This window comes from Corvus brachyrhynchos, unplaced genomic scaffold, assembly GCF_000691975.1.
Source record: "Corvus brachyrhynchos isolate BGI_N302 unplaced genomic scaffold, ASM69197v1 scaffold80, whole genome shotgun sequence".
Classification (NCBI taxonomy): domain Eukaryota; kingdom Metazoa; phylum Chordata; class Aves; order Passeriformes; family Corvidae; genus Corvus; species Corvus brachyrhynchos.
In genome coordinates, this window is record NW_008236769.1 from 9,499,970 (window position 1) to 9,525,454 (window position 25,485).

General features: G+C 39.5%; 1 protein-coding gene across 1 annotated transcript in view; it reads left to right on the top strand.

The window, feature by feature from the left end:
• Nucleotides 1-24,986, top strand: part of HTRA3 (HtrA serine peptidase 3) — a 26,215-nt gene extending 1,229 nt beyond the window's left edge. The window contains exons 2-10 of the mRNA XM_008628659.2: nt 4-109; nt 8,213-8,312; nt 10,060-10,282; nt 10,939-11,133; nt 13,704-13,736; nt 14,394-14,508; nt 20,791-20,839; nt 22,581-22,676; nt 23,948-24,986. Coding sequence (XP_008626881.1) covers nt 4-109; nt 8,213-8,312; nt 10,060-10,282; nt 10,939-11,133; nt 13,704-13,736; nt 14,394-14,508; nt 20,791-20,839; nt 22,581-22,676; nt 23,948-24,113 — 1,083 coding nt within the window. The 3' untranslated portion in view covers nt 24,114-24,986. The remainder of the gene's footprint in view (nt 1-3; nt 110-8,212; nt 8,313-10,059; nt 10,283-10,938; nt 11,134-13,703; nt 13,737-14,393; nt 14,509-20,790; nt 20,840-22,580; nt 22,677-23,947) is intronic.
• The last annotated feature ends 499 nt before the right edge of the window (nt 24,987-25,485 follow it).

The following is a 25,485-nucleotide window of genomic DNA, read 5'->3' on the forward strand; positions in this document are numbered from 1 at the left end:
GAGGGCCGCCCCTACGACAACATCTGCCAGCTGAGGGCGGTGAGCCGCAAGGCGCTGCAGCACGGGCTGCCCGCCGTCGCCCAGGTCCAGAAAGGAGCCTGTGAATCGGGTAGGAGCATGGTGGGACCTGCCGCGGGGCGCGGGGTAGGAGACCTGGCTTCCAGGGTAAAGGAAGTCATGATTTTCAGTGGCCTGGGAAGACTGGGTGGCTCTAGGGACTCTGAAACCCTCCAAGGGCATGGCACCTAACCCAGCTGCTAATGACACCTGTTAGTGTGCGGAATGGATGCTCAGGTCCTTTCTAAACAGCAAAATTCCTTCTCCTCGATGCTCCGTGTGGGCTTGGGCTGGGCTTTGGGAAGGTTTTCCCCCGGTAGCATGGCTGTGGATGCCTCGGTGAGGTGCAGGTTGCTGCCGCAGTGCTCCTGGGACAAGAGACGGACGCACTTGCCAGATGGGAGCGAGGTGGGTGGAGGTTGCCCGGCTGCCAGGGCAGGGCAGCGGCCACGTCTTCAGCCGTGGCCTTTTCTGGAGGCAGGACAGCGGTACAAGCCTGCTCCCGTCCTGCCAGTGCCACCTTCGCTCGCCATATGGCCAGTGACGGCCGCGGTGTTGGGTGGCATCAGCCGTGCAGGTCGCACAGCAGAGCCGCAGCAGCGCAGCCCGCACAAACAGAGCGGGGAGCCGGGAACACCTGTGCTCCGGGACCGTCCCTGCGCGGGTTTGGGATGTTGAGCAGATTCACCTGACAGGCAAATCAGGCAACGCCTCTAAAAGCCGATCAGGGCAGAAAAAGCACTGAGTATTAGATAAACCACCTAGAACATAATCTTTTGGCTGGATTGCTTTCTTTGCCAAAGGGTTATGTAGTCTTGTAGAGCCTTAAGTAGGGGGGAAAAAAGCCTCAGAATCTCCTTTATAGTGTAAAATATTGGCACTCATGCTATCAAATGGTCTTCTGGTTGTTGTAAAGTATTGAGGCCTTTGCTCAGCTCCTTTGATATGCTACGATAGCTTCAGGCTTGATGATTTAACTTTGGAAAGTTTAGTAATCTCTTAAGCTAGTAATTTCCTTTTAATATTAAAACGTGTCTCTTTATGGTAGTGTTAATGCTGGCAGTATCTTTCCACATAGTTATGGATATATTATTTTAAGGGTTTGCTTCTGCTACCTTCCCCATAGAGTTCCTGGAAAGAGAAGTGCTGTGCTTAATGGAGTTTTAAAACATGCATTAGTGTTTTCATTATGTCAGGTGAGCCACTAACCATCCTGTATTCATAGCAAACTGGCCAAAATAATTGGGAGGGTTCAGAAGGAAAAGGGCTACTGTTGTAGCCTTTGTGTGAATAGGAGATCTTTCATGTGTATCCTGCTCTTGTGAAAGGCTAAACCAGTTCAGAGAGGTATATTCCTGGAGCTCCTTTCCAAGTGTCTTGTCAGACCCAAGAATTACTCCAGATGCCAGCCTGAAGTTGCAGTCATCAACCTCACCAGTATTTTGTAGTTATAAATTGTTTTTTGCCTGTTCCTTTCCACATCAGCATCTATTAGCTTTAGTACTCCTAAAACGTTGTTGGAACTGATCCACGTGAAATAATCAGAATGTTTAACCAAAATGAGTGGGCTAGCCTGCATCTGAGAGCTCGCTGAGTGCTTGGCATTTGGTATATATGACATTTTCTTTAAGGAATCCTCCTGAATCTAATGTTAATAGGCCTAGGAATTTGGAGCTGTGAGGCAGAGAACTTAATTTTTTTCCAAGCAACTATTTTAGTGTTCACTTTATTTTGGCTTTATTTTTTGTCTCAGAAAACCTCAGCTTAGATGAAGCATCTGGTTCTCTGTTAAGATTTAAATTTTTTTATTCAGTTCTACAGCTGCACAAACTGAAGCTCAAAGAAACCGAGTGTCTTGCCCAAGGTCAGACTGAGTTGGTGGTTAAGCCAGGAATAGAACTCAATTACAGTATTTTTTGGTTTGTTTTTGTTTTTTTAAACAATAACATGCAATGGCTGTAATGAGAGGCTTGGAAGAAAGTTGACAGTGTAAAATTGCTGTCAAATTTCTCTTTTCCGTGTTCTTGCCTGGCCTCAGATGACTCAAATTTTGAAGGGATAAGCTAGTTATGAAGTAAATGTAGTTTTACTTAACCATCCATATATTAAAACAGCCTCAAATAACAGAAGCTTCACATAGTATGACTTGGGCCCTGTTTAGAATACACATGGACCCTGAGGAGTGGCTCCTGAAATGTCTACTCCTGTCCTTTTCCAGTTGCTTATGTTGATGCTGAGTTGGAGTCTGGCTGTGATAAACCAAGACAGGCTGAGAAACTTCGCTGTGGTTTCCTAGTGACAGCAGTCTGGCAAACAGGGATGCATGACAAATGGGTAGGAAAGGATGCAGGAAGGAAGGGAGGAAAGAGGTGGCATGGGTTACTGAGTGATAATTGAAAAATTAACAGAATTTAAAATTGCTTTTCCTTGTTGAAGTCCTGGATTAGCTTGAAGAGCACCATGCCAAATTGCAAGTTCTCTACACATTATACTAAATAGGGTGTGTACTGCATGGAGGTCCAGGAACTCTGTAACTCACATTCTACAATATGTGTGTGCCCAGGGGCTTCTCAGAGATACTAATAGGAACAGTCTGCAGAACTCCTGAGCAAAGTTAAACTCCCTGCTACAAACACTGTGCTTTTTAAAACTTTTTCAACACTAAATACATCTATGTATAGGAATATATTCTGAAGCAGCTAGTTTTTTCGTGCCTTCTGTCACCTACTGTGTAAGGACAAGCTATTAAAAACCAATATGTAAGCAATGGCATAAATACTTGGGGAGGACAGCCTCTGTAATGAAAGACCTGCTGTTACAGAGCCCTGCTTCTCAGGGCAGCAAGTGTAAGTTTTAACAATGCCACATATTTATCTACTAAGATGTCAAACATCTCACTCAAAGGATTCACTTGGTCATCTGCAATCTACAGTCAATCTGCTTGTTCCTTGAACAAAGGACTGGTTTTGATCTCTCAATACAACTTAGTAGAGTTAAATTCCCTGCAATGTTATTTTGCAAATAGCTTCTGTGACAAGAACTTAAAGCAAAAAAAAAAATTTTTTTTAACTACAGGTGCTCTTTTGTCAATGGAACAAGGAAAATTAAAAGCTTGATTAGAAAATGTTTGAGGATGGATTTGACACTAACCATTTGCTGTCCTCTGCACTGTTAACCTGAAGTCACTCTCAGAAAGGGGTCATGATGTAAAGCCTCACCTGTCAGTCAAATGTTTGCTAGATATGGGCCTAAAAGTTCATTTTCCTAAGAGAATGTTTGAAGCACAGTTAATGCATAAGCAGAGTCACTGCACACAGTTCTCCATTGGGTGCTTGGACTGTGCCTGTACATAACCTTGAAGATACAAAGGAACAACTGAGTGTATGGTCACTCGCATTTCTGACAAGTTGGCCCAGTAAGAGATTCTGAAGTTCCCTGCTGGTGTTCTTGTCATCAAAGCCTTAAAGCTGCCTGTAGCTGTATTTAGGGAAATAAAGGTATTACTGGAGTACTGCAAGGTATTACTGGAAACCCAAACTCTGGTCACATTCCGCTACTGCTTGTTTTCCTTATGCCTGAGCTGGTTTGAGTTACTGCAGGTGAGGGTGGATATTGTACAGTATTTGGTATTCGATCCAGAGTACAGCACTTCACTGCCTTGTAAAGGACAGGTAACAGGAAAGGGATATTCTCACTGCATCCCCTCATGAGGGTCACTTGGAAGGGAGGAATAACAAGCAGACAAACACTGTTAAGTCAGTGAGGTGTCTGTGCTAGAAGGCTTGTGCCAGTCTGTCTCTGTCTGGCCCTTGTGATTGCTGCATTACACAAGAAAGCCACTTTGGTGTTGGTTCACCAAATTGTTTTCATCTGTGCACGTTAGATATCCATTGTATAAACAAGTTGCCTGAACCATAATGTGGCATTAAACTCACCAAGGCTTTATGGTCAGTGCACAGCTATGCAACTTGATCTTAATGCTGAATTCATCAGAAAAGCTGCCCATGAACCTATGTTTTCAGCAGATGTTTCTGTTTTTTAAGCAGAGACATTATAATCTTTTATTTGTCTTTCATTTCTTTCCATGAAAGCACAGTAGGGACAGTGTTTATCCCTGGTGATCAGATCTGCCAGGTTGCAGTCCTCCCTTAGACATAATAATTTTGCTGAATGCACAGATCTTTTCTGAAGCTGGTTTTAAAAGGGGGATGGGGAAACGGCCTTAAAAGAATGAGTTTCCCAGGCTCACAAATTCTTAATGAATATAAAATTGTGGATTTTAATACAGTGTATTGTCTTTAGGAAAGCAGTGAATGTGATTTGATTTAATTCTACAGGGACTAAGCTGGCAGATATTCAGAAATGTTCAGTCTTTTGAAAATGTAAATTGGTCTGGTTTTATTGTCTTCAGTGGGATTATAATGATTATTTCTGCTGAATTTTTTCCCAGTTCTCTTCATACTAAGTTAACTCTACAGATTTGTTGGCGTTGTTCCGGATTTACAGCAGTGTTAATGATATTGGAGTGAGTCTATTGTCTCTGTAAGAAAGTAAATAAACCACTATTAAATGAACCCATAGCCTGTAGATAACATCACTATCCAGGAAAAGTCTTAAACTGATAATAAGGCTGCTCCTACATGACAGGCACTTAACTTTAGCCATTCAAATTCAGTGTAGGTGGAGCACATAAAATTGGAAACATAAGATCACATTTTAGAAAATAGGCTGAAAATGTGTAGCTCCAGTTTATGCACTTACATTGAAATCTGGATTTTGGGTGTTGTGTGAGAGGAACTGGAGACCTGAAGATCTAATCACTTAGTTGAAATGATAGGATCAAAGTTCAAGTCTACTGAAAATCTGGTTGATTCGTGGCTGTGGAGCAGATTGGGGAAATCTAGCATTTTGACTAAGAAATGCATAGATAGTTAAGGACTCATACAGCATAAATTTGGTTTTGTTTCAAATACCTGGTTGCAGCATGTTTGAAGTCTTGGTTATACAACAGATTGCTAATTGGATTAAATTGTCTTTTTGCCAAGGCAAACTAGATTTCATTAGTGTGAGATTATTTTGAACATTCAGTACTAACATGGAAAATAATGCACATTATTGAGAGACCTTTGAAAAACTATGTGGCAAATCTCAGAAAGTCAATGGGTCAAAATCCACAAAGGTGCTGTGAGCTCAGAGCTGTTACATGCTCAGGACAGCAGAGATCTGAGGGCTGTATGGGGCTCCACAAGGCAGCAGGAGTATGGTGGGGGGATACATGTTTAATTTTCTCCTTTTAGTAAGGACAGTAGCAGCAGCTAGTGTCTGCCAACTAATGCAAATTAAAGGATAGAGTCTACCTCTACAGTTATAACACTGGTATTCAGGGTGACCTTATGCAATATACTCAGTGTTGGATGTTGCTTCCTTCTTCAGTTTCCCAGGCTTCAATTCCTCCCTTTTGAAGTATATTGAGAACTTCTGATGGAAACCATCAGTTTAATAATTATGCACTAAAATGCTGTTAATAATAACCAACACTTCAGTTCCCTTGACTAGCGCTGTATGTGTGAGAGTAAATGTGAAGTTACGTTTTCCATGTCCATAGTCTGAGTTCCTGGCACATCATATAATGTGTTTAAAGGTTCTCATTACTGCCAGCTTGTAGAAAATGATTCAAGAAAGATTCTCTGAAGGCCTCTCAACTTTGTAAGTCAGTTTTCACCAGTGTTTGGTCCCCATCAGACAAGAGGAAGAACAGCTCATCTCTGATCAGCCCAGTAGATCTTCAGCCACATCTTTCATACAAAGCCTGAGTGTTATGCTTGATCCTCCTTTGTTTCAGATTTCCCTTTAATATTGGTGCAGATTTGGATTTTCTGTCAGGTTTGAGCATTCTTGTCTTCTGACCCTAGCAGGGAGGTTTCAGGCTTCTGCTCAGAGAAATGTTTTTGCTGTGGTATGACAAGAAGACAAGCCTTGTTTCAGTTTTAGCCTCTTCTCTGTATTGCTGCATTTTCTTTTTTCATGTTTCATCCACTCTTTCAGATGTTTTCTCTCTGCCTCCCCCAAATCCTACCTGGAAAGCCACTGCCACCCATGATGTTTGCCTGGTGGCTAGTCAGGAGTGGCCCAAACCTGAGGTTTTTGGCAGGCGTCTTCCTTTTGGCCATGTACAGTGCTGTAACCATTTGGCTTGGGCAGAACAGTTGATCACTCAGAAGATGCAAAGGGATTTAGTTGCCCTGGCTCACATAGAGCTAAGCTGATCTACATCAACTGAAAGGCTGCATTCATCACTATTTTCCCCCAGTTCTGGGCTAGTTTATCAGCTGCCTTTCACTGATGCATGATCATGTCTATTAAGATAAAAGTGATGGCAATGTTATATCCTGTCAGTGAACACTTGCTGTATAGGCAAGTGTTCAAAGTCATGTTAGCAGACTTCAAAGGATACACTGCGTAATCAGGCAAGCTGCTTGGGAACTGAAGGTAAGATAAATCTTCAGTGGCCTAGTAAGCAAAATAAATAACAGTATATTGTGCTTATATTTGACTGTTCTCTGTGATTCCTGTTTGTGCTGTCTCTTTTAAACTAAGCACTAAAACAATCATATTCAATTGGCTGGAGGGATTTTTCAGAGTGCATGAGAATGTACATAGAAATAATAGACTGCATCTAGTCCTGCCAAATTGTTCCTTTTGTTTATTCAGTATCACATAAATCTAGCTTGCTAAATGTAAGCAGGTTTTCTTTTCATTCAGAAGTAAATCCTGTGTCCAGTAACAGGATGAAGAACTCAGATTTCTATGAAGAAATTCCTCATTTTCTTGTTCTGGTTTCTTCAACTTATTTGCTCCCTTTGGTAGGCCCCATAGTTAATTTTAAAGCAGCAGGCTGTGAACATGAAAGATTGCTATTTGAGTGTGGTGATATGACCCCTATCATATGCTTTACATGTGTGGTGATATGTCTCCGTGTATTAGGGACTGCAGAGAATATGACATTTAGCACAAGCAGTGTTATTACTTTGGGATGTTGTGATGCTAGAATCCAGGATGTTGTGGCATTAGAAGCCAGGATTCTGTGGGCTTTCCCCCCTCTTTAAAGCCTTCATTTCACATAATTATATTTACTCTTATTAAATGCTGTGTATAGTGTTGTTCAATGTAGGACCATACTGACTTTTGTCAGGTCTTTTAGTAATCTATTGTTAGGCCCAGCTTCATGTGACAGCTTAAATGTGATTTTGGAAAAATTTTTAGGTGCAAAGGTTGTAATTTAAAGCAGGTTTCTAATGTGTCTACTTAAAAAAATTAGAACTTAAGTTCTAACTGTGGCTCCCAAATTCTTCAGCTGTGTTACTCAGCTCTTGTTAGACCACATCTAGAATACTGCATCCAGTTTTGGATCCCTCAGTACAAGGAAGGCATTGACAAACTGCAGTGAGTTCAGGAGAAGATCATGAGAATGGCTGGGGGGAACTGGACTTATCTCCTGTGAGGAGAAATGGAGGGTCCTGGGCTTGTTCAGCCTCGAGAAGAGAAAGCTTCAGGAGGAGCTGAGAGCAGCCTCCCTGTATGCGAGGCTCTGCACGGAGGTGCGTGATGGGTGGAGGAGAGACAATGGGCATGAGTTGGAACATGAGTCTCAACAAGTTCAGACTTGATGTAAAAAAATAACTTTTACATCATGGGGGACAGTGAAGTAGTGGGAGAAGTTTCCCAGGCAGTTTCTGGAGTGTCTGTCCTTGGAGTTTTGTATGTCCCAGCTTGGTTTCCCTTTGTAGCTGATGCAGCTTTGAGCAGGGTGTAGAACTAGAGACCTCCTAAGGTCCTTTCCAGCCCAACCTGTCTTATGACCGTATGTGTTTTGGATAATAATTAGTGGTTGTCCTGAGAAAAATGCTCGAGACAGGGCTTGTAGACTCCAAAATAAGCCCTCACAGCTAAGTGATGCTGATGTTTAATTTTCTCAGGATCCAGAAAAATGCTAGTTAAGTTTTGAACAATCTTAATGACTTTGACTCCTTTTCAAATACTGTTTGGAAGCTGTTATAGTAGGAGCAACAGACCAATTCAAGGGAGGTTCATGTTGCCTACTTGCTTAAAAAGGGTATTGTCCTATTAACATATCCAATTCTTTCTGCTAGTATAGGTCACCTACAGTCCAGCAGCCCAAGATACAAATTCAACTTCATAGCAGATGTGGTGGAAAAGATTGCACCTGCAGTTGTACACATTGAACTTTTCCTCAGGTAACGTTTTCAATTCTTTCTTTTAGTTACATTGTTTAACAAATGTCTACAAAGATTTTTCCAGCATTGTAACTTTCCTTTTGATCTCGTGAAGTTCACTAATAGTCTAAATACTCTAAAACATTACAGCAGACTCATTTCTTGAGAGAACCACACATTTGTGTGTTCTGTTTCTGTTCAGTAGATCTATTCTAATGGGCTTACAGTACTATACAATATATACTGTCTACCCTAAAATGAGTCTATCTCATCTTTGAAGGTCTCTTCAGCCTTCACTAAAATGTATTGCTTGTTGGAATGTATTTATTATCTCAGTTTAAATACAAATATATATATCCAGACGGTAAGCTGGGAAAAAATGGCTTGTTGTTGCTTTTTCTACTTTCAATGAGAGGTGATTTTATTTTGGCAGGAAGAGCATTAAGAGGTACAATGTTAAGCAGATGTTACCTATCTAAACATAGAAATGACTTCCAATAGGAAAGAAAGGTACTAAAGTTGCTGACCAGAACAATACCAATATTCAGGGTGCTGAAGCTGGAAATGAGGTGGCAAGTTCAACACTGAATGCTCAAAACAACCTGGGAGGCAGGTTTTAATATGAGTGGTCAGAACAACCTGCTGTCAGAACAAATGACTGCAAATATTGCATGTACTCCATTATGTGAATACCTTTCTTCCTGGAGTCCTCTCGTTTTCCACAGACCTAAGAATTTCTTGGAGAATTTTTGTAGGCTTTTTTAATATGCAAAATCAAGATAATCAGGGATATCAGGAGACATCGCTTTGTGCACATGGTGATTGGTCCTTTGAGAGAATGTTTCAGCTGAAGATGCTTGACATCTTTGCACATGTAGTTAAGATTGTTTGTTCTTTCCCTGTAAGTAAATGTTTGCCCAGCAGCCTGCTGGGTGCTAATTTTAATACTGCTTTTTCTCTACTGCTAAATAGCCCAGAACTTTCAAATAATATCCTAACCAGGACCATGTCTTGGAAGAAAGAATTTGTGGGCCTTTTCTTGTCTTCTGCTGTGCAGGAACTTTCTGTTCTCCTAACAAATCTAAGGTCACTACAGCAGTTGTTCACAGAGAAAATTCATAATACTTTGAACAGTTTGTAAAATCTTTTACATGTCTATGTTTCAGCACATGTTGTTTTCCACTAAATTTTACCCATTGCTAGTGTTTTTCATTTTTTTTCTTTCACATTCTTAGTCATGTTGGTTTCCAGACATGCTTTTTCCACCCAGTCTGCACGTGGGCTTTTTGATTCCTGTTGGACCTCACTTCTTCCTTTATGCCTCTGTCCAGCTGCAAGTTTCCTTCTTCCCCTTTTCCCGTTAGAGGATCAGTTCATTTTTCAGCCCTTTTATTTCCTGTCATTGTTCTCTTCCAGTACAGAATCAATAACTAGTGGGATCAGATGGGTTCCTTCTCCTTCCTTTTTTGTCACCTAGACTCTGTGCAAGGAAGTCTATAAAGACAGAATTGGAAACCAAGGAAAGGGACCTTGATGGTTGTCTGTAAACCTCAGTTCCTACCTCCCTGACTGACTAAAACCAGTCACAATTTTCAGGAAGGGATCATTTCTTTGTAATTTTTTTTAAATTTAGTTTTTCTTAGGACTGTAAAATTTGTCATCAAATGCTTTGTTATTTCTCAGGGTGAAAGGTGGTAAATGATGTCCAATATAATCTTCTCTTAAGTTGGTTTCCCTTATGACACAGAATTGCTTGCTTTTTATACAGGCACCCTCTCTTTGGTCGAAATGTCCCCCTTTCCAGTGGATCTGGGTTTATTATGTCTGATTCTGGTCTAATTGTGACCAATGCCCACGTGGTGTCAAGCACAAATGCAATATCAGGGAGACAACAACTGAAGGTACAGCTCCAGAATGGAGATACCTATGAAGCAACCATCAAAGACATTGACAAGAAATCTGACATTGCAACAATAAAGATTCACCCTAAGGTGAGTGGCATAAACATAAGAATGACTCCATTTGGGAGCTCTTTCAGTTTCACTTAGTACTAAGTGATTGACTAGAATATACATTTAAGGATTCCTTAGAAATATCTGTGGAAAACAATGTACTGAAATACAGACCTGGAAATTTTTCATATCTTGGAATTAAATTACTTTGTCTTCTGTGCTAGAAACTGTTAAAAATGAAGAAAAAAAATGCAGCTCATTTAATATGTTAATATTTAATATTAAATTCTGCTATCTTTACCTAAAGACCCAGGCTAACCTTTCTAAGGTTTGTGCCAGTATGCACGGAAAGCAAGGTGGGGCATAATGCAGAGAGAATGGCAGGCTGGTCTGCAGTTGGTTTGTATGCTGGTTTTTAGGAGGAGGGAACAATCTGCTGGAAAACAGGGAAATGTTGATGCCTTCTTTTTCCAGGTGAAATTGCAAGGACCTAGTGATAGCTGTTTGTTTTTGAAGACAGTTTAAAGCAGTGACCCTCCTGGCATAAGTTTTGGTTGTATGATAGTGGGTGGCTCTTTCCTTAATGTAATGGAAAGTTGTATGTTCCTAACTTGTTGCTCATTTTTGATCTTTGCAATCAGGTTTTTTTCAAGTATGAACTAATGCTTATTTCTTTCTCTCTGTGTTTACTTAAGAAAAAACTACCAGTATTGTTACTGGGACACTCTGCTGATCTGAGGCCAGGAGAATTTGTGGTGGCAATTGGAAGTCCATTTGCCTTGCAGAACACTGTGACAACAGGTATTGTCAGCACTGCTCAGCGAGACGGCAAAGAACTGGGCCTGCGGGACTCGGATATGGACTACATTCAGACAGATGCTATTATTAATGTAAGTATGAGGTGTGTCATGAGCTTCACCTCACAGTCCTTCCCCACCTATGCAGAATGGAAGTGCCTGCTCTGAAAGATGAATCCACTAAATAAAAGCAGCTTTGTTTAAATTCAATGAAACTCTTCTTTTATAAAAGTCTATGCAGTGTCTGTAAGTTGTGTTCAGACGTGTTATGAAGGGTATGATAAATAAAAGTTCTTCCTTTGAGGTTGTCTTTGAGGATGCTGCATAAGTCAGACCCTTTTAATTCTGTAAATCTCATGCAGTAACACATGGTTGTATCAACCAGCAGTAAATCACAACATTTCTCTCTCTGCTTGCTGTTCTGCTCTGGTCAAGGAAGCTGTAGAATAGAGCCAAAGTTTCTTTCATCTCCATCCACTGGAACCAGATGGAATAGTCAAATTTAGAGTATGTGCTTCAATGTAATGACAGGACACCCAAGTAAGAATGTAAGGAGAGTTCTGGGGGTTTTTTCCCCTTTGCACATTACATACTCAGAACAAGAATCAAGATGTAAAATAACAAAGTCTGAGGTTTTGGAGCTCAGGGTCCTAGCATTGCATGTTCTATAGAAATAGATTGAAATAATGTTCCTTCAGAGCAGCTTGGAGGGATCCAGAGAGCTTAAGTGAAGTCCTTGGGTGTGTGATTAGCTTGTACTGTTTTTAAAAAGAGCACTGCTCACATATCTGAGGTGGAAAATGGCCTAAAACTTTATAGCTTAAATCTGTTACACATTGAAAAGAAAATATTTTCAGGATTTATTTGTTGGACCTCAATGTCAAATTTGACATAACAAGTAATAAGACTGAGTGTTTTACACACACAAAGTGCTTCCCGAATGGTTATTGTCACAGACTTGTCGAGAGAAATTGTGGGGGGAGGAAAAAAATGAAGGTAATTATCTTTTGTACTAAGATATGACATAAAAGTGAGCTTTTTCAAAAAGCTTCTGTATGACCCAGGAGCTGAACCTCTCCAGACATTTAATTGGAATTACTCTCTTCAGCTGTGCAAGTAGAAGAGCAAAACTTAGGCAAGATGGGTTGCTTGGAAGCACACACTGAATTGGTGGCAGAGACAGAATTAGAATATGGGATTCTTGACTTCTTGCCTACACACATTTTTCAAGCTCAGACTCCTTCCTTGTTTATATACTTAAGACATTTGCTGCCCTCCAAAGCTATTGAGGAGGTTTAGACAAGGATAGTAGAGTGTGTCAGATAATTCTAGACCAAAGGAAGAGTGATAGCAGATGAGATGAGGAAAATGACAATAAGTTTGAATTGCTTTGCCATCTGAGACCACAAAATATGAAGAAGGTCCCTGGCATAAGGATGCTTTCTGCTTAGCTAATGCACTTATTTTCTCCTGAGAATGGGAGGAGCTTGAGAGCTGGTCTGTTCAGAGCATTCCTGTGGCTTAGCCAAGACTTTCCTGCAGGAATGTGCCTGCAGCTGCCTTTTGAGAAATGCTGGGACAGCAGTAACATAGGGCAGGAGAAAACAGGGCAGTAAGGTCCTAAATGCAGCTGTGTTGCATATGCTGAAGGTTTTTCACATCCTTCAAGCAGAAGACAATTGAATGAAAGATGATGTGCTGAGGAAGGCTGAAAAATTATTATCTTGGTTTTGTTGTGTCAGTCAGACATAAAAATAAAGTGTGCAGCCTCTGGTCACTGGAGAGATACAATATCAGGAACTGATCTATTTGTTTAAATTTGACCTTTGAAGCTGTTTAATAAGCTTTAATGTCTGTTTTATTCTCCTAAGAATCTGTAAGGTTTGTCCAATCCTATCTAAGTGTAAACAGTTTGTGTCTCACTTTTCTGTCATACATCACTTAGCTTTTGTTTCTTTTGAGTGGAAAGTTGCTGCTCTTGGCTGTTTTGCAAACCTACTCGAAAACTCTGGCCTCACTCAAAAACAAACTTGTTGAGCCAACATGAAGATGGACAAGCAACTTTCCCAACTCTCATTTCCTGTGGTCCTGTTGCATGTTTCCTTTAAAGGCCATTAGGTATTAGGTAATTTTGGGCTGCTCAGAGTTGCTATATGCCCTCCTTAGGGAGGGATATGTGGTTATTAAATCAATCCTTATGTAGTAGCTACCTCATAGCAATATGCTGTGATTAAATACATAAAACACTGTATTCTGCTCCAGTGGAGAATGAGAGACTGACAGTCTTACAAACCAACTGATGAATGAAACAAAAACTGTATAAGCATCTCACTGAAATATAACTTTAAATAGTAATTATTTCGAAACCTTTTTCTGACAGTCTTTAGAAGAATCATAATACTAGTTTTAACTATTTAATAAGTCTTACACTTAGGAGCCACTCCAGATAGATAGATCCTAACTTAGAACTTATTTCTGAAAAGAAAAAAATTTTGAGAGCAGTGAAGGGGTAGGACAAGACCTACTTGTAATCTTCTGTGTTTGAAACTGTGTCTGTCAGTGCTGCCTAAGAAATGACCTCCTCTCTTTCATTTACTATTTGAAGTGAGAATCACATTTCCTGCAGTGAAGTATTAATATTCCCTTATGTCATTCTTTTACAGTATGGCAACTCTGGAGGACCTCTAGTTAACCTGGTAAGTCCATGTGACCTGGTTTTTTTTGTTGGTTGTTTTGTTTTGTTTCAAGAGCTAGTTTGAAGTTAGTGGGAGAATGTTCTTTTGGGAAAATTCATTAAAGATAATGGTAGGGAGATAACATGAAGCTAATGCAGAATATGCAAATTAGGTGTCAGTTCACAAACCATACGAAAACATTTCCCCATTGAGCACAGAAAATTTTACATAGCAGTGAGGAATAAGGGATCTGGTAGGAGCAGTTATGCTCATTCACACTGTGAAACCTGGGATGCACAACAAAGATGGCACCTGCTTGACCCACACAACTATTTCAAAGTAGATTGCTTTAAATCAGCACTGGTTTTGCAGGTCAGTGACCTGTGGCTGTAGTGGTAGTAGTGACTCCACTGCCCGCTTGGCAGAGGGAATCTCTTGCTGGGAGAGGTGGGATGGACCTTGGATGAACACACTGTACTGCAATCTCTCTGGCCATCACAGTTAAATGCAAAATGGATTATGAATCAAAGCCCAGATCCTCCCTTATAAGTAATGTTTATTTCTTGAGTGATTACAACACTCTAAAATTTCTTACACCAGCTTTTAACATGAAATGCTCGGCAGGGAGCTGAATCCTGTACTTATGAACAACTTTAATTGGGTGTTCTCTGTCAACAGGATGGTGAAGTGATTGGGATTAACACCTTAAAGGTCACAGCTGGAATTTCTTTTGCTATTCCTTCAGACCGTATCACTCAGTTTCTCACAGAGTCACACGACAAACAAAGTAAAGGTAAGGTCTGCAAGAAACAGTGACATCTTCCAGTTACTATCCTGATCCAGGAGAAGTGCCAAAAGACATGGGTCTGGGATCCTATTACTGACAGGAGCAGCATCATTTTACAGTATAGAGCATCACAGACTTGGAAATAGAAAACAATCTTACAGAAGTAGGAGAGGCTTTTTATTACTCACACCCCCCAAAGAGCAGACAGTATCTGCATAAAGATGGGAAATAGGGCCTCTGAGAATAGCGAGGACACAGATGAATCATCACTGTCTCAAATGATCTTGAGAACAGATGATCACTTGTTTAAGGAGTCTTATTCTCCTCTTTTCATTTCTTGTCCAAGCAAAAAGAAGATTAAGGTGTACTGTAGAAAATAAGGTAAAAAACTTTTTTAAGCACCTGTCCACAGGTGTGTGCATTTTCCATAGAACCCGACCTATATTTTATCATGGTCATGCATGTCAGGGCTATATAATAAGATATTGTGGTAGATCCTCAGACCCTGGTGGAAGAAGGGCTGTTACTAATTCAAGAAGAAATACATGGGAAGATGGGAGAGAGGCAGAAAGAAAGAAAGGCCTCTGCCCCAGAGAGCGTATAAATCTAAGTTTATTGGCAATGACAACTGCAGTACTTTAGACTTTTTTTTACGTGCCTGCACCGTATCTGTCACCCTGTTCTAGATGTCATACTGCAGGCTGCACAGCCAAAGCTGATCTAGTAATGCTGCATCCAGGCCAAACCTTTCTTAGTCTTTTGCTTGCCAATTTATCTGTCCACACCCTACTACTCATCTTTTATCATGAGTGTTGGCTGCTGCTGCTTCTTGTCTTCAATCTTTTTGTTATTAATCTTTTTTTCTCCTGAGTTCATCCAGTTCCTGATGCCAGGGTTGTTTCCCTAAAAAAAAACCACTGTCCTCTCAGATAGTGCTATTTCAGAAACTTCCCTTAGTCAGCGGTTTTAAAGTGATGCATCTGCTTGTATATATGAGAGCCTCACAATCCTGATGGGTCCCCTCATCTGTGTTTGGCTGAATTCCACAAATTATATTGCTTTCATTGTTGATTTGGGGGGAGGGAAAGGAGTAGATATAAAAAAGGTGTTAATTTTATGCTGAGAAGTGCATTTTGAAGTAGCTGACAATTTTGTTTCAGTCAACAAGTCAAAAAACTTATTTATTTGCCCTAGTTACTAACTGATGGTTGGCAGTTTCTGAAACAAACAGGTGTCTCATTAGTGATGCTACTCTTCAGAACCAAACTGCTCATCCCAAGCCAGGGAGGAGCAATGGCTCACCCTGTAGGCCTGGCCTAGAGGAACGAACTCAAGCCTTGTGCAAAGCCCACCATCTCCTGGTAGCTGGGGCTGGAAAGTCAGTGAAAGTTAGAGATGTCATGACTGAAATCAGCCACCTTGCTCCTTCAGGCATCTTTGCCTGCACAGAATGATGAGCCCAGCTAAGGGCCCAGAGACAGCTTTGCCCATGGAACCTTAAAAAAAACCCCAAAAACATTGTAAAAGATTCAAGTTTATACAGTGATTGTAACATACAGATCTTTTACTTATCATGTCACATTATCCCCTAACCAAAAGGATTCACACTTTCTCTTAGTGTCAGTGTGGCTGTCACTGCTTCAAGTATCCTGGGCACAGACAATCTTAATATTTTTCTTTCTCAATTTTTTTTTTTTTTTTTTGCTTTTGCTTCTCTGAAATACTTCTCGTAATTTTGCAATGGCAGAACAATCAGTTAGAGCCCTTAATGCATAGAGAAAGCTTCTCAGAGATATTTTCACTGTATATTTGAGACATAGTTTGCTTTTTTTAGGCCTTTAGTAATAGTTTTAAGGTTTATTGTATAGTCGTTATTTCTTGGCATAATGAATTTATGTGAGCAGAATTTTAGGGATGTTTTTATCATGTTTTCTTTTCTTCCAGTTATGTTCCAGTAGTTTCAGTGGGATCCTCCCTTATGGTACAATTAGGTCATAGAAAGACGTTTAAGGGTATTACCATTTTGCTCTTAATATTATATTGTCTGAAAATAATTCTGGTATAGTAGATACTCAATTGTTTAATAAGCTTGACCTTGGTCTTTTGAGTCTCAGTTGATCAGATAACCGTTTTCTATAGAAGGCATATATTTTTTTAAATCTCATCCATTATATATAACTGCAAATATCTGATCTCTTAAAGAACAGGAGTGGAGAGGAGTGAAAAAGGAGAGGATGTCATTTGGATGAAGAATTGGTACTGATTATTGTTATTTATACAGTCTGTATTACCTAATGCATGGGTAATATATAATAGCACCTAATGTATTTTTGACCAAAGATTTGCCACAGTCCTCATAGAGATGTTTGTTTGTTGAACGGTCAAAGACTTTGCTAATTTTGGGGTTACCAGTTAACTTCCTTTTATAGTTAGGAAGTCTTGAACTGCTGCATGAAGTTAAGTGTCTCCATCTGTACCTCAGCTTTAACCAGCTGTGTTTTCTATGTTTACCTCTGGAAGTTAACTACATACTTAAGTGTTTAGACATAGATCCTTTAAAATGGAAGACAGTAAGTTAGCAATTTAACAAAACATTAAAGAGAAAATGTATCCTAAAAAGTCAACTTGGCTTCTCTTGTGGTGGCTTTCTTGTATGCAGAAAAGGGAATAAACCTTGTTTCAGATGGGCAAGGGGAAATGGGGGAGTTCTGCATTGGCCACACCCAACAACTCATTTACACGAATCCTCATTTTACATCCCCACAACATTGTATTAGTTGTGTTGAAACAGTATTCTTACCTTTGCATTTGAAAGATTATTACTCATAATAATTACCAGTAATCATGGGGGTTGGTTAGGTTTGCTGAGTATAGATAGATTCAGGCCACTGATTAAATTCAGCTATGCAGTTTATATGAAAGGGACACTGCACACAGTCCAGCATTATAGGCTTGAGCTGTTTTCACATTTTCTGTTTGGCAGTGGAATATCTTTCTTAAATGCTTTCAGGGCTGCTCCTGTAATCTGCAAGATGAGCTAGGTGCAAAAGTAATTAGCAAAGAAGTAGGAGTTTTGCCTTACACTTGAATAAGAAGTGCAGGATCCATTTCTTTGCTTGGAGATCCTGGTGGTATCCTGGCCCCACTGAAATCAGCTGCTGTGGGTATAATTTTGTACCAGAGTTACTCAAGCCAATAAGAGTTTGAGTACATGATTCCTTAATTATCAGTTCTTTTTGCTACAGTTTATAGGTCATAAACATTTCTGCCTTCAGCTGGTGTTTATCTGTCTGGTTTGTATCTCTATTGTTGCAAGCATCAATAAATAAAGGTAACAGTAAGCCAAGTGCTTTCCTAACTGTGGAACAGAGGTCTCTGTAAATAGTGAACTGCTTCTGGATACTTGGGGTCAGCTGCTTGTGACTTTCTATTAACACTAAACAGATTTAAGTTTAAACTCATGGTTGAGGTTGGTTTGAGTGACTTTTTACCTATGGGAATCAGTGTTTAATCTGGCCTGTTGTTTACAAAAGTGAAATGAGATTTGAGTCTCTCTCTCTTCTGTGCTGTGCTCCAGCTTTAAGCCACCATGGTTTCACATTTTCTAAACCTGATTATTCTAACACATGAACCTTTTTTTAGCTACTGCTGGGACTGCACCCTTGTGATGTACTCCTTAGATTTATGACATCACTTTATTCCAGTTCTCCTAATTATTTTTTCTTTTGCCTCATGATAGCACAAATTGCCAGAATGACAGGTTTTGAGACTTTATTCACAGAGCAGTTGTAATATGACAGTGGTAGTTCCAGGTGTGCATACTGTTCTGCTGATGTGACTTAGCCCCAACATCACCATGCCTATGCTCTGGGATGATAAAACGCTACAGCTGGTTGTCTGTGCCTGTTCAGTCTCTGCTGATACTTCAAATAAGATGGGCAATTATATTCCCTCTAATCACTGTTGATGGAAACTTTGGTTTTGTTGTAGGTGTTTGACTTGGGTTAAATTGAGTGGAATGGACTTTTATGAAACAAAGCATTTATTTATTTTTACTTCTATTCTGACAAACAAAATGTCTGGACAGGGGAAAGAAAGGAGTGTTTATTCTGCTGCTAAAGTAACTCATGGCTCATAGTTTTTAGTTTTACTTTATACAATAGCCTGCTATTTTGTAGCATGAATTGCTATTTACAGCGTGGCAAACTTACTGCAGAGAGAGGGCAGAAGGCCTTTTTGAATTTCAGTGCATGAACAGGAGTGAAATAATAACCCCAACCTGCCTGAAGTTGAAGGTAGAACTAGAATTTTGGTTAGGAATGAGTCTGTAGTTACAAGATCTATTTGTTTTCCTAAAGCTTAATGTTGACATTTATCATTAGCCACTGGGGAAATAATTCCCTTTATCACCAGTGTTATTTCTCCTGTGGTATTTCATTCTTGCTGTTTTGTTTCTCCCCAGTCAATTTCTTTTGTCCCTTCTTTCATTTTGATTTTTCACTCAGGTGAACATTCCTAACTCAGGCTCCAGAGTATCTTTGTGCTTCTGCAAATTTCTGCCTCACACAGGTGATGGCCAGCAGCAATTGTTTAATGCAAACAGAAAACTGTCACCTGAGAGTCTGTCACTGATGTGTTTTATGAAGGGAATTTAATTATTTAACTGTCCACATTGCATGGACACGGGGATTGTGTTCAGGGGGGAGAATTATCATGTCTGAATATTTTTAAAAAGTGAAAAACTACATTTCTGCTATGCAGACTGGAGGAGCACTGTGAGCTAGTTCATGTTTATGCCCATGCTCTTCAGACTTCAGATTTGAGCAATTGAACTTCTTGACACTCTTACTATAGCTGATTTTGGCCTTATTAGTTTTACTTTAAAATAAGGGAGAGCCAAACATTTCAGGGCAAAGCAGGGGTGACAGTTTCGGATGCAGGATTTTTCAGAGTGTAGTAAATCCAGTGTTTAGTAGTCAACACTTTCAGTGACCCCAATGGGAGTATTGGACATAGTAAGATTCAGAACTAAATTCTTTACTCAGGAGCATTTTTCTTGGAAAGAATAAGAGCTAGAGAAGACTGTGTACATCTCCTTTTCCCTCATATGAGAACCTGGAGAAGCTCAGAGATCTTGCAAAGTAGTTGTGCTGGAACAAGTAAGGGGAAATATTGTTTCATGCCGGATGTAACTGAGTACTGCAGCACTCACTTTAGGAAGTCATCAAACTGCATTTTTTCGTAAGGCAGCTGTGCAATATCATGACTTACTAAAAGCCAACTGCAGAAATGTGGTGTTCTTCCTAAAGGAGTGACTTCTCACCATTTAAAATTCAAGAGAGTCCTGGTGAATCATAGAATTATAGAATAGTTTCTATTGGAAGGGAACTTTAAAGGTCATCTAGTCCAACCCCCCTGCACTGACCAGAGACAGCTTTCACTACATCAGGTTGGTCACAGCCCCATCCAGCCTGAACTTGAGTGCTGAGAGTTGGGGCATCTACCACTTCTCTGGGCAGCACGTACCAATGTTTTACCACTCTCATAATAAGAAATTATTTCTGATACCTACTGTCCTCTTTTAGTTTAAAATCATTACCCTTTGTCCTGTCTTATAAGCTCCCTTTAAAATACTGAAAGATTTCATTAAGGTATCCCTGGAGTCTTTTCTACTTCAGGCTGAACAACCCCACCTCCCTCAGGCCGTCTTCATAGCAGAAGGTGCTCCAGCCCTCTGAGTATTTTTGTGATCATTTTGGCAAAGGTCTACAGATTTTGGGTTTGTTTTTAAACTTGCTTTTTATTCTTTGGGGTAGAAATAACAAACCACTTGCATGACAATCTGTGAGTCTTTTGATTGCTCTTTCTCTGAAAGGTGGAAATGAAAATTTATTTAGATCCCATTTCTACATTTTAATGAGAACATCATATAATTAAATTGTCTTGACCAGTCTCAGATTGAATAGTAGCTGGTTATGAAATTTTCCATTTATTGAATTCATGTGATACTAGATGACAGCAATTTCCTAAATTTCCTGAAGGAAAAACTCTTATGGAGTGTAAATGAGCTTTCTCCCTTACCCTTAGTTTCAGGGAGAGGGATTGCCATTCTGTACATCAAGGCTAATCAAAATTTAAAAATAGCCTCAGTGTAATCTGTATGGTTTTGTTCAGTTTATTAAAATATGATACATTCTGTTTTAATTTTCAGGTGTTTTGGGTCATCAGAGCAGTTATTTTTGTCAGTGTTTGCCTAAATTTCTTAAACATCCTCTGTGTTCCTTTCAGATGGGAAGAAACGTTTTATTGGCATCAGAATGCTGACAATAACACCAGCGTAAGTATCTTAGGAAGGTAATTGTATCATCATGCACACACGATATGGTCAGTAGTGGTTCAGAACTTCATTTAGCTTTCATTACCAATCTCCAGAGATACAGAAATGGCATTGGCTTCTAGGAAATCTGCAGGCATTTTAATGATATTGGTGAAATCTATGTTCTGAGACCTGGAAATGCTCTAAATACTGATAGTGGAGGATGTCCTCCTGATAGCTGAGGGAAATTAGGAAGAGCCTGAACACAGATTTTGGTTCTTGACAAGGACATCTGGAGTTACACCAGGTTTTAGGTAACATTTAAAGAGAATGCTGTTTTCATGTGACTCTGAGTGCCAATGACAGATCAGCTGATGGAGGGTTTGGTGGTGCTTTTATCAGTTCCAGTAGAGGTCATCTGATGTGAGAATTGGTGTCTAACCATTAGCTAGAAAGAGAGGCTAAAGTGCCAAACTAAAGCTTTGTGCCTCCAGGTTAACAAAGCCAGAATATGGACACCCTCCTCTGGCTCTTTACTGCCTTCTCCCTCTCACATTGCTTTGTGTCTTGCTGTTACCCAGATATATTCTTGAATAATAAATGAGGGCTCTTATGCCGATGTTCTTTCCCAGCAGTAGGCAATGTTTCCAATGTGGCAGTAGACTGCAAAATTAAACAAGACAATTTCCAGCTGGGGTTGTAGTAAAGCCATCATTTTTTTATTGAGTTACACTCTTGCAATCCTCCCTGAAGGGTCAGATCCTCAGCTGGAATGAATCAGTGTAATGGCATTAACGTCATTGATGGCGAGAAACTCGGGATGTTTCTCTGAATAATTGTGAACACAATGTGAGATTTTCCTGCTTTTGTAGCATCTAATAAAGCCATGTAAGATATCTGCAGGCCTTTTTTTCAGAAGAAGACCACTTCCTTGGTGTGTTTACTTTAATTATTCAATTGTTAGTTGCCTCAGTACAAAATCAAATTAAGAGAATGTGTGCAGCCATTTTGGCTTGTTTTCCTTCTGTGGGACCCCAGTTCTTCATGGCAGATAGCCAAGTAATCCATCCTTGGTTTAAAAATCTTTGCTTTCTAGAAATGGGTTCTAACCCACACTGTACACAGACCTGAAATTAGGTCATCACCTCTGAAACGAGCAGATGTTTGTAGAGCCTCTATTTTGCAGTGGGTTCTTGTCTTCTTTCTTTAGAAAGTGATGCACAAACAATGCCTGAAACAAACTTGAGGAAACTGAAGTTTCCAATTCTGATCTATCTGCTGGCTGAAGTCATCAAAAGCTCTATTGTTCTAGATAAAGACAAGTTAAGAATGATTTGCAAAAACAAACAAACAAAAAAAGTTAGCAAATTCTGCCCTGTCACCAGCACTTATTCTTAGGGCAGAAATGTCTTTTTCCCCTGTATAGCATCTGGGACAGAGAGTGCTCCTGCCCTTGTGCTTGTGTACAGGGCCCTCTGAGCTACTGCTACACAGAGCCAAAGTCAGATTCTTGCAGGAGATGTACAAGACCATTAAGTTTAGCATGCTTTGCACAGGGAAGTAGTTTTGCCTCTCTTAAAACCTATGTAACTTGTTTTAGTCCAAATTCAAACCCTGCGTTTTCATCACAGAGGAACAGGGAAACAATTAATTGTTAATTCTTTTACTTTTTTGTCACAAAAAGTTTAAATAAATAAAAATATTTGAATGCTTCTGCTTTTGTAGTGCAATCAAATTCTGTATAACTTTGTTCTTCTTTTAGCTTGGTGGAAGAACTGAAGCACAATAATGCTGATTTTCCCGATGTCAGAAGTGGAATTTACGTACACGAGGTTGTTCCAAACTCCCCTTCTCATAGGTAGGTAGAGCATGTTATTTTCTTCACCACAAATAAATCTCCAAAGAGGTACTAGTAGGTAATATTTCTTTTTATATTCAAGTAATTTCTCATACCAGGCTTCATTTGTAGACAATTAAAAATTGTGCCTTCAGGTTTAAAATGTTTGTGCTGAAGGTCTGTTCACATCTATAAAAATGAAGCATTTCAATATCAGAACTATCTAAATCATGGAATCATTTAGGTTGGAAATGACCCTTAAGGTCATCAAGCCCAATCATTAACCCAGCTCTGCCACGGCCACCAATGAACCCTGTCCCTAAGTGCCACTTCTACCCATCTTTTAAATACCTCCAGGGATGGTGACACCACCTCTTTGCTGGGCAATCTCTTGCAGTGTTTGAAAACCCTTTCTAAGAAGGAATTTTTCCCTTTATCCAATCTAAATCGCCCCTTGTACAACTTAAGGCCATTTCTTCTTGTCTGTCACTTTTTATTTGGTAAAAGAGACTGCCACCCACCTCACTACAACCTCCTTTCATGACATTATGAAACACTAACAGTGTGCAAATATAAAGAACACCCCAAATACAATGAACAAATTTGAGGGGTTTTGTGAAGTATGTTGAATATTAATAAACAGAAATTTGTATTAAGTTTAAACAGGAAACAGGATAGGATTCACATAAGGCACTGTCAGAGCTTTTATCTGAGACAGCACTTAATCTAACAGGAAGAGGCTATTTTATGGAACAGTTGCAAAATAAATAAAACATTTCTGAAAATGATTTTAGGAAAGTCAAAAACAAAAGTGGTAAAAGCAGCTAAAAGCAGCACGTTTGAATAGCAAGAGAGAGATAATTTCCCAATACTTTACCTGGTGTGTTTTACCTGTCTTGAAATTTTGGGAAGGGTTTCATTTCCAACGCCTGAAATACATATTGGCGACATAAAAGCATGACCTTTCAAATGGATGAAGCGAAGTGAGTCAACACTGGATAAAAGTGATTCCTGTTTCCCATTTGCTGTAGTTTTGTAGAAGACAAAGAGCAATCTAGACTCTTTGTTTTTGCTTTTTATGAAGAAAATCCTCAGTGAAAAAACCCAAGCCTTATTTTGCATTTAGCGAGTTGTACCTGTTATTCTTTCACAGTCAGAAGGGTGGAATTTCCTGTCAGTGGAGACTAAAACAATTAAAAATTTATCACATCTGCAAAAGAGGTGGTAAATAGCTTTTGTGCTTTTCCTCTGCAATAGAATGCATCCTTACTGCCATTTTCTTGTCTTTGCAGAGGAGGGATCCAAGATGGAGATATTATTGTGAAAGTCAATGGGCGTCCTTTGATGACTTCCAGTGACCTGCAAGAGGCTGTGATGAATGAATCACCTCTACTACTTGAAGTTCGAAGAGGAAATGATGACTTGCTATTTAACATTGAGCCTGAAGTTGTCATGTAAATAGAATTGAGGAAGCTCTCACCATAATTAAACTCACTTATTCTGGAACACTAGATACCTCCTTTACAGCTACAGTAATTATACTTCCTGTTGACTAATGACAAGGTGGACTAACTTAATTGCCTGAGCCATTTCTGTACATACTAGCTAGAATGACTTCAAAGATGCCATTTATAGAAGATTTAAATTTCAAAGAAACTTAAGAACTGTGTTCTGGGGAGGAGGAGAAAAAAAATTTTGGGTAGCTGGTAGAAATGGGTCCCACTTCTTGTACCTGCAGATTCAGAGCAGCCTCAGTTCTGCATTTTGAAAGATCAAAGTACTGCTGGAAGTGAACACCCCAAATACAATGAACAAATTTGAGGGAAGTTTATGAAAGGGGGAATTATTCTTAAACTACAGTCGTGGCTGCAGCAGACCCAAGCTATTGCAATGCAAAATTGAGCTGCTTTTTTGTTTTTTTTATGTAACTTTTTCAATGTGAACCTATTATTGGCAAAGCTTGTATTTGTTCTTAGTGCTTCTGTGTTCCATGTCCATGCAGGTAGATTAAATCTGTAAATATTGAAAGGAACAAAAATGGTGTCAGGCTATAGAGTGTTACACCTAGGTCATGCGATTTTTGGAATATAGTAAATGATTCTTATAGAATTAATGCCTTATATATAAATCAAAACAATGTGCTGAACAAAGTTAAGTTTGAGAAAGTGCACAGTTTTTTAAGAATTTGATACAAACTTGTTTTGCATTTTTACTGGTAAGCTTTGCTGTAAAATTGTTACACTACTTACGGCTTTGACTGGGTATGTTTCTACTGTAAGGAGATTAAAGTTTACACAAATAATGTATTGATGTAAACCTCTTTTTAAACAAGAATGTCTTCCCTGCTTCTTCTGTCTGACTGGAACAGGCTCTCCCAAGAGAAAAATTTCTTACAGAAAATTGGGCCCTGATGTTATGAAAACCTTTTGCATTCCTATGATATAATTATTCCACCCTTATTTAGATTATGTTCAGAAAGGCTTTGCACACAAGTAATTTATTTACCTTTTTTCCATATTTGTGAATTTTGCTTTGATGTCACTTAGAAAGTACTGTTTTGGGATCATGTTGTCCTCAGTTCTCCCTGTACATGATGAGAAGCAGAGAGGAAGCACCAGTAACCCTGTTTTACAGCGAGGGCATGTGAGAATTCTGTGTAATAAACCCAGGAGAGGAACTGCTAAGAGCTAAATCCAGATCTCCTATGTACCCTAAACCGAACAAGTATCTTCTCCCTTAGCGAATATTGCTTCAGTTTCCAAGGAGGCAGAGGAGCATTTCTACCTGGAGCATTTTCCACAGCAAGCTGTACTTTCTAGACCTGTTTCTC